Source organism: Sapajus apella, unplaced genomic scaffold (assembly GCF_009761245.1).
Source record: "Sapajus apella isolate SASKATOON/1434 unplaced genomic scaffold, GSC_monkey_1.0 scaffold143, whole genome shotgun sequence".
In the NCBI taxonomy this organism is placed as follows: domain Eukaryota; kingdom Metazoa; phylum Chordata; class Mammalia; order Primates; family Cebidae; genus Sapajus; species Sapajus apella.
This window is the reverse complement of record NW_022437083.1, coordinates 2135890-2153442: the sequence shown is the minus strand read 5'-3', so window position 1 is coordinate 2153442 and position 17553 is coordinate 2135890. Positions and strand designations below refer to the sequence as shown.

At 46.8% G+C, this 17553-nt stretch overlaps 1 protein-coding gene and 1 pseudogene across 1 annotated transcript in view; one reads left to right on the top strand and one right to left on the bottom strand.

Moving 5' to 3' along the window:
- UBXN7 (UBX domain protein 7) overlaps window positions 1-5372 on the bottom strand; it is a 73298-nt gene extending 67926 nt beyond the window's left edge. Inside the window, exon 1 of the mRNA XM_032264203.1 lies at window positions 5224-5372. Within this exon, the coding sequence (XP_032120094.1) occupies window positions 5224-5296 (73 nt within the window). The 5' untranslated portion in view covers window positions 5297-5372. The remainder of the gene's footprint in view (window positions 1-5223) is intronic.
- LOC116540638 lies at window positions 4165-5263 on the top strand (annotated as a pseudogene).
- Window positions 5373-17553: the final 12181 nt, after the last annotated feature.

The window sequence follows — 17553 nt, the reverse complement described above, 5'->3', positions numbered from 1 at the left end:
GTTTCACCATGTTGACCAGGATGGTCTCGATCTCTTGACCTCGTGATTCACCCGCCTCGGCCTCCCAAAGTGCTGGGATTACAGGTGTGAGCCACCGCGCCCGGCCTCTCTTCATGTTTTGAGAACTGATATGACTTCTGAAAGTGTTCAACAGTAATTCAAAGCCATGTATAATAAATAGCAGGGGAGATCAAACAGTAGTATTGTAAAATGTGGAATGACAATAAAAGTAACAAGACTGATTTTCTTATGTAGCTTTAAATGACACCGAAAGCATCAGTGGGGCTGGGTGCAATGGTTCATGCCTGTAATCCCAGCACTCTGGGAGGCCGAGGTGGGCAGATCACTTGAGGTCAAGTTCGAGATGAGCTTGGCCAACATGGTGAAACTCTATCTCTATTAAAAATACAAAACTTAGCTGGGCATGGTGACTTGAGCCTATAAACCCAGCTACTTGGGAGGCTGAAGTAGGAGAATTGCTTGACCCTGGGAGGCAGAGGCAGCAGTGAGCTGAGATCACGTCACTGCCCTCCAGCCTAGGTGACAAAGCGAAATTTTGTCTCAAAAGCAAGCATCAATGGTAAACCACGATATATATATATATATATATACAGCTTCTCAACGAATGTGGTTACTTCAAGGGACATAACTTCTCTTGGCCCCCTGCTTCCCAGTTTGACCATACGCAAAAAATGTTTATGGCATAATGTTAAGTGAAAATTTCAGTATTGTAGCTGGGAATGGTGGCACACGCCTGTAGTCCTAACTGCTCTGGAGGCTGAGGCAGGAGGATCACTTGAGCCCAGGCAGTAAAGGATGCATCGAGCTATGATTGTGCCACTGTACTCCAGCCTGGGTGACGGAACAAGACTGTCAAAAAAAAAAAAAAAAAAAAAAAAAAAATCTCAGAAATTGTATATACCATCATCTACAATATAAACATAAGTATATAAACAATAAGTGGAAGTTAATATGTAAAATAAATATTGCTGTTGTGAGAGGAAGGATTAGTTTTTTTCCTTTAATCAAAATTATTTCAGCCAAGCACAGTCGCCCTCACCTGTAATCCCAGGACTTTGGGAGGCCAAGGTGGGTAGACTGCTTGAGCCCAGGAGTTCGAGACCAGCGTGGGCAACAAAGTGAGACCCAGTCTCTACAAAAAATACAAAAAGTTACCCTAGAGGCTGAGGTGGGAGGATCACCCAAGCCCAAGAGGAGGAGGCTGCAGTGAGCCATGATCACACCACTACACGCCAGTCTGGGTGACAGTTAAGAACCTGTCTGTCTAAAGAAAAAAAAGTATGATATTCTTTTTAATAATCTCTTTTTTAAAATCAGCCACTACTAAACCAGGCACAGTGATGTGCAGCTGTAGCCCCAGCTACTGGGAAGGCCGAGGCAAGTGGATGGCTGAGCCCAGAAGTGGGAGAACAGCCTGGGCAACAAAGAGAGACCTCCATCTCTTAAAAAAAATTAAACAAAAAACTAAAAAACCAGTCATTATTTCATAGTCACTGAATCAGAGAGAGATCTGTCCTATTCAGTAAAAAATAAGACTGTTCTAAAATCTTTCAATTTTCCCTTCTATTTCTAAATGCCAAAAAAAAGGGTAAGACACTTATTTTTGTCTTTTTTTAATTTTTGCTCCTGCCTGAGGAGTAAGGACTCACATTTTTGATGATCCATTTGTTTTTACAAGAATGTTGAGCTTCCAAGTAAAGCCTTTTTGAAATCAGAGCATAAGCTATTAACATCACTATAATTCATCCAGCAATGAATAAATATCAAATACCTTTTAATCATAAACACTATGATTTAAACATATGTGGAGAGAACCTCAAAAATTTCTTTTTAAGACATGCAAAAAAGCAAAAAGAAATCATCTGTTTCTAATGGTTAATCACTACCTTATAAAAAGAATCCCAAAAATTATCAATAGAAATTCACAATATTTCAAGAACAACTAAGGTATTTTCCCTTCTGTAGATTTTCAAATGCCATTGTCTACTGATTGAGGGACTACAACTTGATCCAGCAATCAAGCTGTGTAGACTAACAGAAACAGAATTAAAGCAATTAAGTGAGTTAAATCTCATCACATTTTGGTTTTTGTGTATACCTAATAAAAGTGTTGCAACAGAAGAAGTGGGGTTAAACCAATCAGAGTTTCTGAAAAGTAGTAATTAGCCTAAGAAACTGAAAGACGGAGTTTCACTCTTGTTGTCCAGGCTGGAGTACAGTGGTGCAATCTCAGCTCACCGAAACCTCCGCTTCCCTGGTTCAAGCATTTCTCCTGCCTCAGGCCCCCGCTCCAAGTAGCTGGAATTACATGCATGAGACACCACGCTGAGCTAATTTTGTATTTTTAGTAGAGACAGAGTTTCTCCATGTTGGTCAGGCTGGTCTCAAACTCCTGACCTCAGGTGATCTGCCCCACTCAGCCTCCCAAAGTGCTGGGATTACAGGCATGAGCCACCATGCCTGGCCAAGAAACTGAAAATTAATTAAGTGGCTTTTAGGGCCGGGTGTGGTGGTTCACACCTGCAATCCTACCACTTTGGAAGGCTGAGGTGAGTGGATCATTTGAGGTCAGGAATTTGAGATCAGCCAGGCCAACATGATGAAACCCCGCCTCTACTAAAAAATACAAAAATTACCTGGGTCTGGTGGCACATGCCTGTAGTTCCAGCTACCCAGGAGGCTAATAAGACAGGACAATCGCTTGAACTCGGTAGGTGGAGGTTGCAGTGAGCCAAGATCATGCCACTGTGCTCCAGCCTGGCAACAGAGGGAGACTGTGTTTCAAACTAACAACAACAACAACAACAACAAAAAGAAGTGGCTTTTTTCTCTTTCTTTCTTTTTTTTTTGGGGGGGGGGTGGGGGGAGAGGTGGTCTTGCTTTCTTGCCAGGGATGGAGTGCAGTGGCCTCACTGCAGCCTTGAACTCCTATGCTCAAGCAATCCTCCCACCTCAGCCTCCTCAGTAGCTGAAACTGCAGGTCAGTGCCACTACATCCAGCTCTTTTCTTTTTTCTTGAAAGATGGGGTTCACCATGATGGCCAGGCTGATTTTGAATTCCTTACCTCAGGTGATCCACCCACCTCAGCCTCCCAAAGTGCTAGGATTAGAGGCGTGAGCCACCGCGCCTGGCTCCTCAGCTCTTTTTTTTCTGTAGAGATGGGGTTCTATGTTCTGCCCAGGCTGGTCTCCAACTCCAGGCCTCAAGTGAATTTCCAGCCTCCGTCTCCCCAAAGTACTGGGATTACAGGCATGAGGCACCGCGCCAGGCCCAAGTGGCATCATAAACCATCTCTAGGAAATCTAGAGAAAGTACTAATAATGATTTTCACGTCTCAGATTCACTGCAAAGATTTTTCTACATAAGCATAATGCAACAACACTAACTTATATACACAATAATCTTCTCCACAGCAATGATTTGTTAGAGATTAGGAAATCTTTTTATATATTTAATATAATCATCCAATCCTGGCCGGGCGCGGTGGCTCACGCCTGTAGTCCCAGCACTTTGGGAGGCTGAGGCGGGTGGATCACGAGGTCGGAGATCAAGCCCAGTCTGGCCAATATGGTGAAACCCCGTCTCTACTAAAAATACAAAAAATTAGCTGGGCGTGGTGATATGCGCCTGTAGTTCCAGCTGCTCAGGAGGCTGAGGCAGGAGAACTGCTAGAACCCGGGAGGCGGAGGTTGCAGTGAAACGGGATCGTACCACTGCACTCCAGCCTGGGCGACAGAGCAAGACTCTGTCTCAATAAATAAATAAATAAATAAATAATCCAGTCCTTTATATCTTCAATATGATAACCCAATCACAAAGTTTGAAAATATTATGACTCCTCACCCCAATTTTATTACAAATTTTACTTCACTAACTTTGACCTGATGTTCCATGGCCACAAGCTACATAACACGTCAAACATCTCGTTATCATTGCAAAGCAAAAAATAAAACCAGCTTTAATAATAAAACGGTAACTAGTATACAACCTGTGGTAGTTAAAACGATGTAAAATTTTACTTAACCAGATCTTACGTTAAATTCTGAGAACATTAACAGTGGAAACAAATTCTGCATCTAACAAATCACAAAATACAGATCCGCTGAGAGAGAGAACTCACATTCTGACCTCCTTCCAAAATGACAAACTAGAACGGCGAAATTACACTCAGGCACATGGAGTACTCTTCTCTCAAATCACTCCACAGAGAACTTCATCATTTGCTCCGCCCTCTAATAACTCATGCAAGAAAAGTTCAGCACCCTCAGAGAGAAACAAGACAGCGAATTCACAGAATGGCTTAGGGCCTTTCCTCCAGGCGGTAAGAGGATCTGCGTGTGCCCTTCGCAGGGGTCCAAAGGGAGAGAACCACCTAGGCCTAGGGTTTCGGGGATACTGACACCCAGAAACAGATTTTCTCTCACAAAGTTTCTGCCGCCATCCCTATCTTATCGGCAGGAGGCCCCGGCGCCATCGTCTCCGTCTTTATCATTTTATTATGGGGAGGTGGGAAACGCCACCCAGGATTCCTCCAGGCCTCCCCTATTCAGCTTGGGGGTTCCCCCTCATTCTTCCCTGAAAGCCTCAGTCCCTCAGGTCCTCCGCAGCACCCCCCGCTTCTGGCGGCCTATCCCCAGGTAAGGGCACAGGCACTGCCGAACCCACCGGCCTCGCGGTGAAGGCGGGAGGGCCCGAACCCGCCAGGGCCATGGCGATGGCTCCGAGGGGCCCAGAAAGGGGAAGGGCAGGCCGAGGACCGGGGCAGAACGACCTGGCCGGGAAGAAAGGGAAAGGGGTGAGGAGATGCGCCGCACCCCAGGGCTGCACAGACACGGAAGGATGATGAGGGGAGGAGGAGGGCGGTGGCCCGGGCGCGGCCCCCCACTCCCCCCGCCCCGGGTCCCCGGGCCGGCGGGGGCGGACGGGCTCGGTCCATTCCCAGGTCTGGGCAGGCGGGGGTGGGGGATCTCCCTCCACGCTACTAGGAGACCCAGAACGAGGGTGTCGGGGGTGCGGGGGGGCTGTCTCCCGCCTGAACCCGGAGACCCCCCAGGGCCGTCGTCGCCTGTTCCTCCGGAGGGAGGACGGCAGCTGCGGGGAAAGCCCGAAGGCGGAATGCGTGAAGGTAAGGGGGAGCCCGGGGCAGACCCGCCGCCCGCTGCGGACCCCACTCCCCACCTGCCGGTAACCGCGTCTCTTACCGGTGATGGCGGTGAACTGCTGAATTAACCCCTTCAGCGCCGAGGACGCCGCGGAGCCCCCGTGGGCAGCCATCTTACCGCCGCCGCCGCCGCCGCCGCCGCCGAACAACAACACAGACACACACGGACCGCCCTCCCCCACCTCGCCGCGCGCCGTGCGCAGGCGCACTGACCGCCCCAAGCCCCGCCCCCGCGGGCTGCGCACGCGCACTTTCCCGCCGGGCCGGCGCGCCGCGCGCTCTCCGGTTGGCTGCCCGGTGGCCGCTGCCCGGTGGCCGCCGCTCCCTGCGTCTCTCTGCCGCTGCCGGCGCCTCATCTCCGGGCTCCAGGGCCAGCCTCGCAGGCGCGGGGTCCATTCCTGGATTCCGAGGGCGGCCGCTGGCGTTTCGGCCTCGCGGGCCTGGCTGACGGAGCGGACGGCGGTGACGGGACCGTGCCTTTCGCAGCGCTCCGCACGGTGTCAGGTTCCTGCGGGTCCCGTGGGCGGGAACACACGCCCGGCGTCCTGGCTGCGAGGCGACCCCCCTGCCCGCTCCCCAGCCTCTAAAGTAGCGGCTCCGCCAGCCGACCGTGGCGAGTGCGACGCCAGAAGTGAAATTCAGAGCCCCTCGCGCCGCAGAGCAGGGCCGGACGCCGGTAGGTTTTCTCCGCGGTTGCCTCGCTGCTTTGCGTAGACGAGCTGGCCAGTGCGCCTCCCCTCGGGGTCTCAGCCCGACCCTGGACGTGTCCTTTTGTCAAAACAAACGATGCATACGCAGTAAAGAAAACAGAGCCGGGCGCGGTGGCTCACGCCTGTCATCCCAGCACTGTGGGAGGCCGAGGCGGGCGGATCACGAGGTCAAGAGATCGAGACCATCCTGGTCAACACGGTGAAACCCCGTCTCTACTAAGAATACAAAAAATCAGCTGGGCATGGTGGCGCGTGCCTGTAATCCCAGCGACTCAGGAGGCTGGGGCAGGAGAATTGCCTGAACCCAGGAGGCGGAGGTTGCGGTGAGCCGAGATCGCGCCATTGCACTCCAGCCTGGGTAACAAGAGCGAAAACCCGTCTCAAAAAAAAAAAAAAAAAAAAACAGAGGAAGGACGCTGGGAAAGTGTCCTCAAACGCCAGCGAGGAGAACGATTGGGGACTTTGCGTAGGGTTTCTTATTTCTCTTTTTATTTTTAAACAAACATGGCTGGCCTGGCGCGGTGACTCATGACTGTAATCCCAGCACTTTGGGAGGCCGAGGTGGGAGGATCGCTTGAGGCCAGCACTTTGAGACCAGGCTGGGAAATATCTCAAGACTCTACTAAAAAAAAAAAAAGGATTTTGAAAAAAGAAATATATTACTGTGTCACTTGAATAATTTTAACTATTCTGTAAAACAATTACATGAGTGGGGTGAACTACAATCTAATGTCCCCCCACCTTGCCAACAAAGTTACAAGAGATTCCGTGTGATGCTGTGTCTTTTCCCCTCCCACCTTCCGACTTCCACCCACGTATTTTGCATCTTCGTAGGAAAATGGTCCAATAAGAGATGGGACGAGTTAGCTGGAGAATTGACACATCCTGAATAAATATGCTATTTGGGAGAATTAACAAATAACCATGTGAAATCAAGGGCTGTAGTTTTTGTTTTGTTTTGACAGGGAGTCTCACTGTCGCCCAGGCTGGAGTTCAATGCCGTGATCCCAGCTCACTGCAACCTCCGCTGCCTCCTGGATTCAGGCGATTCTCCTGTTTCAGCCTCCCAAATAGCAGGGATTACAGGCATGTGCCACCAAGCCCAGCTAAGTTTTGCATGTTTAGAAGAGACAGGGTTTCACCATGTTGGCTCGGCTGGTCTCGAACTCTTAACCTCAAGTGATCCACCTGCCTCAGCCTCCCAAAGTGCTGGGATTACAAGCGTGAGCCACCAGGCCCAGCCCGGCTGTATTTTCAAGATGTGATTGATGAAAAAGAAAATCGGCCGGGCATGGTGGCTCACGCCTGTAATCCCAGCACTTTGGGAGGCCGAGGTGGGCCGATCACCAGGTCAGGAGATGAAGACTATCCTGGCTAACATGGTGAAAGCCCATCTCTAAAAAAAAGGGAAAAAAAGAACAGAAAAAGAAAGCTGACTCTTTGGGAGTGCTGGGATTACAGGCCTGAGCCACTGCACCCGCTCCATAGTCTTATAATCCAGATTTAATGATGTGATTTTAGATTAACGGTACAGGAAAAGATGATAAAGGCTCTAGCATCCACAGTTCCAGAAGGCATTTTTTAGGAACTAAAAAATAAGGGCCAGCTCTGTGCTCACGCCTGTAATCCCAGCACTTTGGGCCAAGGCCAGTGGATCACGATGTCAGAGTTCGAGACCAGCCTGGCCAAGATGGTGAAACCCCGTCTCTACTAAAAGTACAAAAATTAGTTGGGTGCAGTGGCGGGTGCCTGTAATCCCAGCTACTCGGGAGACTGAGGCAGGAGAATCACTTGAACCCCGGCGGGGGGGGGTAGGGCAGAGGTTGCAGTGAGCTGGGACATAAAATGACACAAGTGACCAAAAAGATTTCATGGTGGGAGGGAAGAAGTAAGGGAAGAAAATGAGAGTTTTCATGGATAGCCAGGGCATTGGAAAAAAAATAATAATAATAATTAATGAATAATACAACCTTGAAAAGCTTTTTGGATTATTAAAGAATATGAAAGACTGACCAGGCACGGTGGCTCACACCTGTAATCCCAGCACTTTGGGGGGCTGAGGTCTGGGGGATCACCTGAGGTCAGGAGCTCCAAACCAGCCTGGCCAGCATGTTAAAATCCCATCTCTACTAAAAATACAAAATTAGCTGGGTGCGGTGGCTCACGCCTGTAATCCCAGCACTTTGGGAGGCTGAGAAGGGCGGATCACAAGCGCAAGAGATCGAGACCATACTGGCTAACGTGGTGAAATCCCGTCTCTACTAAAAATACAATAATTAGCTGGGCATGGTCTTGCACTCCTGTAGTTCCACCTACTCGGTAGGCTGAGGCAGGAGAACTGCTTGAACCCCGGAGGCGGAGGTTGCAGTGAGCCGAGATCACACTGCTGCACTCCAGCCTGGTGCCTGGCGACGGAGCAAGACTTTGTCTCAAAAAAAAAAAAAAAATACAAAATTAGGTGGGCACGATGGTGTGTGCCTGTAATCCCAGCTACTCGGGAGGCTGAAGGAAGAAAATCGCTTGAGCCCAGGTGGTAAAGGTTGCAGTGAGCCGAGATCATGCTATTGCACTCTAGTCTGGGCAACAGGGCAAGACTCCGTCTAAAAAAAAAAAAGAATATGAATATGAAGGACCGGTGCTGTGGCTCACACTTGTAATTCCAGCACTTTGGGAGACCAAGGCAGAAGGATTTCTTGAGCCCAGGAGTTTAAGACCAGCCTAGGCAACATAAGGAGATCCTGTCTCTGTAAAAAAAAAAAAAAAAAAAAGCCAAACGTGGTGGTGCAAGCTTGTAGTCCCACCTACTTGGGAGGCTGAGGCAGGAGACTCACTTGGGCCCAGGTGGTAGAGGCTGCAGTGAGCAGTGATGACACCACTGCACTCTAGCCTGGGTAAGATATGTGGGAATCACAAGGAACAGTGGAGGAGCTCATACTAGCAACAGTAGAACTGTCACAATCCATAGGTCCAAAGGGATCACAGAAAGAAGTTAGAAAAATCCCAAGTGAGATTTTTTTGTAGAGCAAACCACCATGCAAGAAGCAATGACCAGCCGGGCATGGTGTCTCACACCTGTAATCCCAGCACTTTGGGTGGCTGAGGTGGGCACATCAGCTGAGATTGGGAGTTTGAGACCAGCCTGACCAACATGGAGAAACCCTGTGTCTACTAAAAATACAAAATTAGCCAAGTGTGATGGTACATACCTGTAATTCCAGCTACTCAGAAGGCTGAGGCAGGAGAATCGCTTGAACCCAGGAGACAGAGGTTGTGGTGAGCCGAGATCGCGCCCTTGCCCTCCAGCCTGGGTGGTAGAGCAAGACTCCATCTCAAAAAAAAAAAAAAAAAGCAGTGACCTTCTATCAAGGGACATAAGCAGCTTGAGGCAATCTCAGAAAGGAGCCCAGGGAAATAAATACCCTGACCTCCATCTCCTCTTCCGTCTCCTGCCAGGAATCCTCACTGGTCAAACCCAAATGGAAGACAGGGCACAGCAAGCAGCCCCTTGAAGTAGCTCCTACAGGCAGCCCCGGGGGCAGACAGCAGGATGGAAAAGAGGAAGTTGATGGGCACAAATTTAAAACAGAGTGATCATAGAAATACATTTCAAAACTTGTGGAGCCTTTTGGTTTGAGTCTTTTTTTGTTTTGCTTTGTTTTTTTAAGACAGAGTCTCTTGTCTGTCCTCCAGACTGGAGGGCAGTGGTGAGAGCCTGGCTCACTCCAGCCTCTGCCCCTGGGTTCAAGCGATTCTCCTGCCTGTGCCTCCCAAGTATCTGGGAGTACAAGTGCATGTCACCATGCCCAGCTAACTTTTGTATTTTTAGAGGAGACAGGGTTTCACCATGTTGACCAGGCTGGTCTCGAACTCCTGACATCAAATGATCTGCCTGTAATCCTGGCTAGTTGGGATTCAGCCTCCCAAAGTGCTGGGATTACAGGGGTGAGCCATGGAGCCTGGCCCAAAACTTGTGAAGTTTTAATAGAATCTAAAGGAAAATATATAACCTTAACTGATTAGGTTAGAGAAGAAGACTGGAAACTGAGTTCAACATTTAATCCAGAGGTTAATAAAGGAACAACGCAGCAAACCTAGGGAAATGTGACAGGAAAAATATGAAAAAAAAAATGATGAAGAGCAGAAATCGATAGAATAGAATACAAAATACAGAAGAAAGGATCCATGAAATCAAAAGCTGGTTCTCTGAAATAACAATATTTAAAACCTTTGACAGGCTGGACGTGTTGGCCCACACCTGTAATCTCAGCACTTTGGGAGGCCCAGGTGGGCGGATCACCTGAGGTCAGAAGTTTGAGACCATACCAAACACTTGTTAACAAAAAAAAAAAGTTTGAGACCAGCCTGATAAACATGGTGAAACCCCGTCTCTACTAAAAATACAAAAATTAGCTGGGCGTGGTGGTGGGTGCCTGTAATCCCAGCTATTCAGGAGGCCGAGGCAGGAGAATCACTTGAACCCAGGCGGTGGAGGTTGTGGTGAGCTGCGACCATGCCATTGCACTCCAGCCTGGGTGACTGAGTGAGACTCCATCTCAATAAATAAATAAATAAATAGGCTGGGTGTGGTGACTCACACCTGTAATCCCAGCACTTTGGGAGGCTGAGGCAGGCAGATCACCTGAGGTCAGGAGTTTGAGACCAGCCTGACCAACGTGGTGAAACCGCATCTCTACAAAAACACAAAAATTGGCTGGGCATGATGGTGCACGCCTATAATCCCAGCTGCTTGTGAGGCTGAGGCAGGAAAATCTCCTGAACCCAGGAGGGAGAGGTTGCAGTGAGCCAAGATTGCACCATTGCACTTGAGCCTGGGCAACACAGCAAGACTCCATCTCAAATAAATAAAAAAATAAAACCTTTGACAGATTAAGAAAAAAGAGAAAGACACAAACAATAATAGGAAAAAAAGACATAGCAGATACAGCAGTGGTTTGAAAAATAAGAGAATAGTATGAACAATTTTATGCTGATGAATTAGAAAATAAATAAAGGAAGGTTTCCTAGAAAAAATAACCCAACGGGACTCAACTATGCATAGACTCATGACCATTAACAATATTAAATCTGCCAGACAAATAACCAGACCTCAGTGATTTTACAGGAGATAGCTACCAAAAAAGTTAAGAAACAGATTATCCCAAATTTACGCAAATTCGTCCAGACAAAGAACAATGGGACAAATTGCTCATTCTATAAGGGGTAGCAAAACCTTGATATCAAATCAAACAAAATAATAAATGAGAACGCATCCTCACTCATGGTAACTCAAACAGGTATCTTAAACCAGAATTTAGAAATCCACATATTCACACATACATGTAAATTTTTTTTTATTGGGTTCACTTCAGAAATGCAAGCATAGTTTTACAGTAAAAAGCTCTTACAAATGGGGCACAGTTGCTCACTCCTGTAATCCCAGCTACCCAGGAGGCTGAGGTGGGAGGACCGCTGGAGCCCAATTGTCTAGGAGTTTGAAGCTGAATAAGCTATAATTGCACCCTGCATACTCCAGCTTAAAAAAGACTCTTTCAATGTAATTCACCATAGTAAAACAAATTAAAAAAGAGAAATCATTTGATTCATTTGTCCAGATACAGGAAAAACATTGATATAAATGCATATCTATTCACAATTTAAAAAAAAAAACTTAGATAAAGAAGCTTCCTTAATCTAATAAAATATACCTACCAAAAATAAAGAGCGAACAGCATCATACTTAATAATTAGATATCTAAAGTCAGTAACAAGTATGCACTCTATCATTACGTCTACTCAATATTATTCTAGAGGTCCTAACCATGGCAGTAAGACAAGAATAGGCAGTAAATTAAAAATCTATATTCAGGGGCCAGGCGCCTTGGTTCATGCCTATAATCCCAACACTTTGGGAGGCTTAAGTGGGAACATTGCTTGAAGCCAGGCCTTCGAGACCGGCCTGGGCAACATGGTGAGACCTCATTACTACAAAAACAATTTTTTTTTTTTTTGAGACCCAGTCTCACTCTGTCGCCCAGGCTGGAGTGCAATGGCGCAATCTTGGCTCACTACAACCTTTGCTTCCCAGGTTCAAGTGATTCTCCTGCCTCAGCCTCCTGACTAGCTGGGATTACAGGTGCACACCACCATGCCTGGCTAATTTTTGTATTTTTAGTAGAGCTGGGGTTTCACCATGTTGGTCAGGCAGATCTCGAACTCCTGACCTTGTGATCCACGCACCTCAGCCTCCTAAAGTGCTGGGATTACAAGCAGGAACCACCACACCCAGTCCCCCCGACTCCAATTTTTTTTTTTAATTATTTGGGCATAGTGGCACACACCTGGGGTTCTATCTACCTGGGAGGCTAAGATGGGAATCGATTGAGCCCAGGAGGTTGAAGCTTCAGTGAGCCATGACTGCACTGCTGCATTCCAGCCTGGGAGATGAAGTGAGACCCTATCTTAAAAAAAAACGCAAAACTATGTATGGAAAGACTCAATATTATAAAGATGCCTGTTTTCCATATATTAATAAATTCAATGTAATTTCAATCAAAATCCCACAGAGTTTCTCAAGCATTTTAATAAGGTTATTTTAAAATTCACAAGAGTCAATAGTAATCAAAACACTTTTGAAGTAAAAGGACGGGTGGGAGACTTGCCCCACCTCTTACCAAGAATTTTTGGCTGGGCGTGGTGGCTCACACCTGTAATCCAAGCACTTTGGAGGCCAAGGAGAGCGGATCACCTGAGGTTGGGAGTTCAAGAGCAGCCTGACCAACATGGTGAAACCCTATCTTTAAAAAAAAAAAAAAGAATTTTTATAGACCAGGCACTGTGCCTCACGCCTGTAATCCCAGCACTTTCGGAGGCTGAGGCGGGTGGATCACTTGAGGTCAAGAGTTCGAAACCATCCTGACCAACATAGTGAAACCCATCTCTATTAAAAATACAAAAATTAGTTGGATGCAGTGGTGGGCGCCTATAATCCCAGCTACTCGGGAGTCTGAAGCAGGAAAATCGCTTGAACCCAAGGGGTGAAGGGTACAGTGAACCAAGATTGTACCACTGCACTCCAGCCTGGGCGACAGAGCAAGATTCCATCTCAAAAAAAAAAAAATTTTTTTAGGCCAGGTGCGGTAGCTCACACCTGTAATCCCAGCACTTTGGGAGGCTAAGGTGGGCGGATTACTTGAGGTCAGGAGCTCAAGAGCAGCCTGGCCAACATGGTGAAATCCTGTCTCTACTAAAAATACAAAAATTAGGTGCCAGGCGAGGTGGTTCATGCCTGTAATCCCAGCACTTTGGGAGGCCAAGGCAGGCGGATCACGAGGTCAAGAGATCAAGACCATCCTGGCCAACATGGTTGGCCCTTCTCTACTGAAAATACAAAAATTAGCTGAGTGTGGTGGCACGCGCCTGTAGTCCCAGCTACTCAGGAGGCTGAGGCAGGAGAATCGCTTGAACCCGGGAAGCAAAGGTTACAGTGAGCCAAGATCATGCCACTGCACTCCAGCCTGGCGCCTGGCAACAGAGCAGGACTCTGTCTCAAAAGAAAAAAAAAAGAATTATTATAAAGGTGTAGTAACTAAGACTGCTCATACTGTGTGGTATTGGTAGGGATAAACAAACAGAGTACAGAATAGAGCATCCAAAAACAGACACACGCACACACACACACACACACACACACACAGACACACACAAAAACAGACACAAACATAGACACTGTGACAGAAGCGGCATTACTAACCAGTGGAGCAAAGGATGGACTATATCCCAGGGACCAGGCAAAATTGGATTCCAATCCCAAATCAGATACAAAAATAAATTGTATTCTAACAGATTTAAATGAGAATAACAAAACTTGACAACTTCCGCAAGAAAATATAGGGGCTTATTCTAGTGATTTCAAATGGAACTGCTTTGCACGACTTAAATGCCATCCACTCTGTGTCCCGGGAAATGCCATGCACAGAGGACATGCCATAACTGCATAGCCTTGAAGCTGTGTATCATCAAAGTCCAGATCGAGAAGGAGGAAGATTTTATAAGGAAGACATAAAATCAGAAACTGTAATGGCCATGAGTAATGAAGTTGACTTCATTAAAATTAGCAGCATCTGTTGGCCAGGCACGGGGGTTCATTCTTGTTATCCCAGCACCTTGGAAGGCTGAGGCAGGTGGATCACTTGAGGCCAGGAGTTCGAGACCAGCCTGGCCAACATGGAGAAATCCCATCTCTACTAAAAATACAAAAACTAGCTGGGCATGGTAGCACACACTTGTAATCCCAGCTACTCAGGAGGCTGAGGCATGAGAATTGCTGGAACTTGGAAGGCAGAGGTTCCAGTGAACTGAGAACTCACCACTGCACTGCAGCCTGGGCAAGAAAGAGACTGTCTCAAAAAAAAATATAGATAGATAGATAGATAGATAGATAGATAGATAGATAGATAGATAGATTGTAATGTGACCAGTGAAACTCGGATTTGAACCTGGACAAAATGAATTGACAGAAAGTTTGGGGAGGTGATGTGCATAGAAATTATTATATAAAAGAAAGTCTGAAGAATAAAAATATTTCAGTTATTTTTCAGCATCTATCAGATGGGCCAATATTACTACCACCAAAAAGACATTAGGCCGGGCGCGGTGGCTCACGACTGTAATCCCAGCACTGTGGGAGGCTGAGGTGGGAGGATCACGAGGTCAAGAGATTGAGACCATCCTGGTCAACATGGTGAAACCCTGTCTCTACTAAAAATACAAAACATTAGCTGGGCGTGGTGGCACGTGCCTGTAATCTCAGCTACTGAGGAGGTTGAGGCAGGAGAATTGCCTCAGCCCAGGAGGCGGAGGTTGCGTTGAGCCGAGATCGTGCCATTGCACTCCAGCCTGGGTAACGAGCGAAACTCTGTCTCAAAAAAAAAAAAAAGACATATTATATTGTGGGACAGGCATTAAGTTGTTTAGGGTATTGGGTATCATATCAGGAACACCCAATTTAGCTAGCTTTATAGCAAGGTAAGTTAGGGTAGGGCCTCTGTCCAGTACCACAGGGCTCCAGCTCTGCTTCTCTGATTCTCTAGACTTTCCCACGTCTGTTTGAACAAAGTGTCTTGGTTACAAGACAGCTGCAGTAGTTTGAAGCATCACATTCAGGTACAATAACATGCAAAGGAAGAAGCATCATCTCATCTCTTCTGCGAGAAAGGACAGATTTCCTAGAAGTCTCTTGGGAGACATTCCTTCAGAATTCATCTGAATTGAGTCACAATTCTGTTCCGAAACCAGCCTCTGCCAAGGGATGTGCGATAAATATGACTGGTGTAGTAAAGCATACAGCTTTGTGGAGGAAGGTGGATACCTCCCCAAAGTTTGGTGCTTTTAGAGAGAAAGGAGGAGGGGAATGAATGTTAATTAGGCAATTAACAAAATCTGCTCCATTCATAAAGCTTCACTGTGAGCACCACAAAACATTCCTGCACTCCCCTTCATTCTGATTCTGCCTTTACCTAGACCCCTTCCGACTGACGTTTAATTTTTTTTTATGCCAGGAAAGTAGCGAATGAGTATGTCAGTGACTGAAAACATCTATTTGCCAATATGACATTTAAAAATTGATATTTTGGTTTAAGCTTCCTATGATTTTTGCTATTTCTAGAATGTTATATAAATGGAATTGAACAGTGTAGTAGCCTTTTGAGTCTAGCTTCTTACATTTGGCATAATGCATTTAAAATTCATCATGGTGTTGCCTGTGCCTGCGTCTGTATTTTTTTCCTTTTCTTTTTCATTGCTTTTTTCCTTTTAATTACTGAGTATCATTCCACTACTGTATAGGGATGTATCCCAGTCTGTTTATCCATTTCCCAGGTGAAGGGCATTTGAGTTATTTCCACTCAGGGGCAATTATGAATAAAACTACTATAAACTCATGTGCAAGTTTCTGTATGAACATAAGTTTTCATTTCTTTTTGGAAAACACCTGCATGAGGAATTGCTGGCTCATTTAGTGAGTATATTTTTATTTTATTATTTTATTTTGAGATGGAGTCTCGCTCTGTCACCCAGGCTGGAGTGCAGTGTCGTGATTTCAACTCATGCAACCTCTGCCTCCCGATTTCTTTTTTCTTTTCTTTTTTTTTTTTTTTTTTTTAATAAAGATGGGTTTCACCATGGTGGCCAGGCTCCTCTTGAACTCCTGACCTCAGGTGATCCACCCACCTCTGCCTCTGCCTCCCAAAGTGCTAGGATTACAGGCGTGAGCCACAGCACCTGGCCCCGCCTCCCGATTTCAAGCGATTCTCCTGCATCAGCCTCATGACTAGCTGGTACTACAGGCGTGCACCACCATGCCCAGCTAATTTTTGTATTTTTAGTAGAGACGGGGTTTCGACACGTTGGCCAGGCTGGTCTCTAACTCCTGACCTCAGGTGATCCGCCTGCTTCAGCCTCCCAAAGTGCTGGGATGGAGCTCTCTGTCCTGTGATTTTTGATTTTTTTTTTTTTTTTTTTTTTGAGATGGAGTCTTTCTCTGTTGCCCAGGCTGGAATGCAATGGTATGATTTCGGCTCATTGCCCACCTTCCAGGTTCAAGCGTATTCTCTTGCCTCAGCCTCCCAATTAACTGGGATTACAGGTATGCACCACCACATCTGGCTAATTTTTGTATTTTTATTAGAGATGGGGTCCATGTTGATCAGGCTGGTCTTGAACTCGACCTGAGGTGATCTGCCCGCCTCGGCCTCCAAAATGCTTGGATTGCAGGTGTGAGTCACCATGCCTGACCAAAAACCCAGAATCTTATAGCCTCCAGCTTCATGACTCCTAAACTATAACTTCTATAATCTTTTGGCTAATTTGTTAGTCCTACAAGGGCAGTCTATTCCCCAGGCAAGAAGAGGGTTTGTTTTGGGAAAGGGCTGTTACTGTTTTGGTTTCAAACATAACCTAAGTTCCTCTCATGTTAGCACGCCCAGGAATGAACAAGGACAGCCTGGAGGTCAGAAGGAAGATGGAGTTGGTTACGGCAGATCCCTTTTACTGTCTCAGTTAAAATTATGCAGTGGTGGTTTCAGGATCACTTACGCTCAGAAGGTCCAGGTTGCAGTAACCTGTGACTGAGCCACTACACAGCCTGGGCTATATATACGGAGTGAGACCCTGCTCAATAGTAATAATAATGAGACTGGGTGCGGTGGCTAACGCCTGTAATCCCAGTGCTTTGGGAGGCTGACATGGGTGGATCATGAGATCAGGAGTTCCAGATCAGCCTGGCCAACATGGTGAAACCCCGTGTCTACTAAAAATACAAACATTTAGCCAAGTGTGGTGGCGCGCACCTATAATCCCAGCTACTTAGGATGCTGAGGCAGGAGAATCGCTTGAACCCAGGAGGCGGAGGTTGCAGTGAGCCGAGTTTGCGCCACTGCGCTCCAGCCTGGACAACAGAGCGAGACTCTGTCTCAAAAAAAAAAAAATAGTAATAATGATAACAATAACTTTAAAAAAATTTTTTTTTTTTTTTGAGACGGAGTTTCACTCTTGTTACCCAGGCTGGAGCACAATGGCGCGATCTCGGTTCACCGCAACCTCCGCCTCCTGGGTTCAGGCAATTCTCCTGCCTCAGCCTCCTGAGTAGCTGGGATTACAGGCAC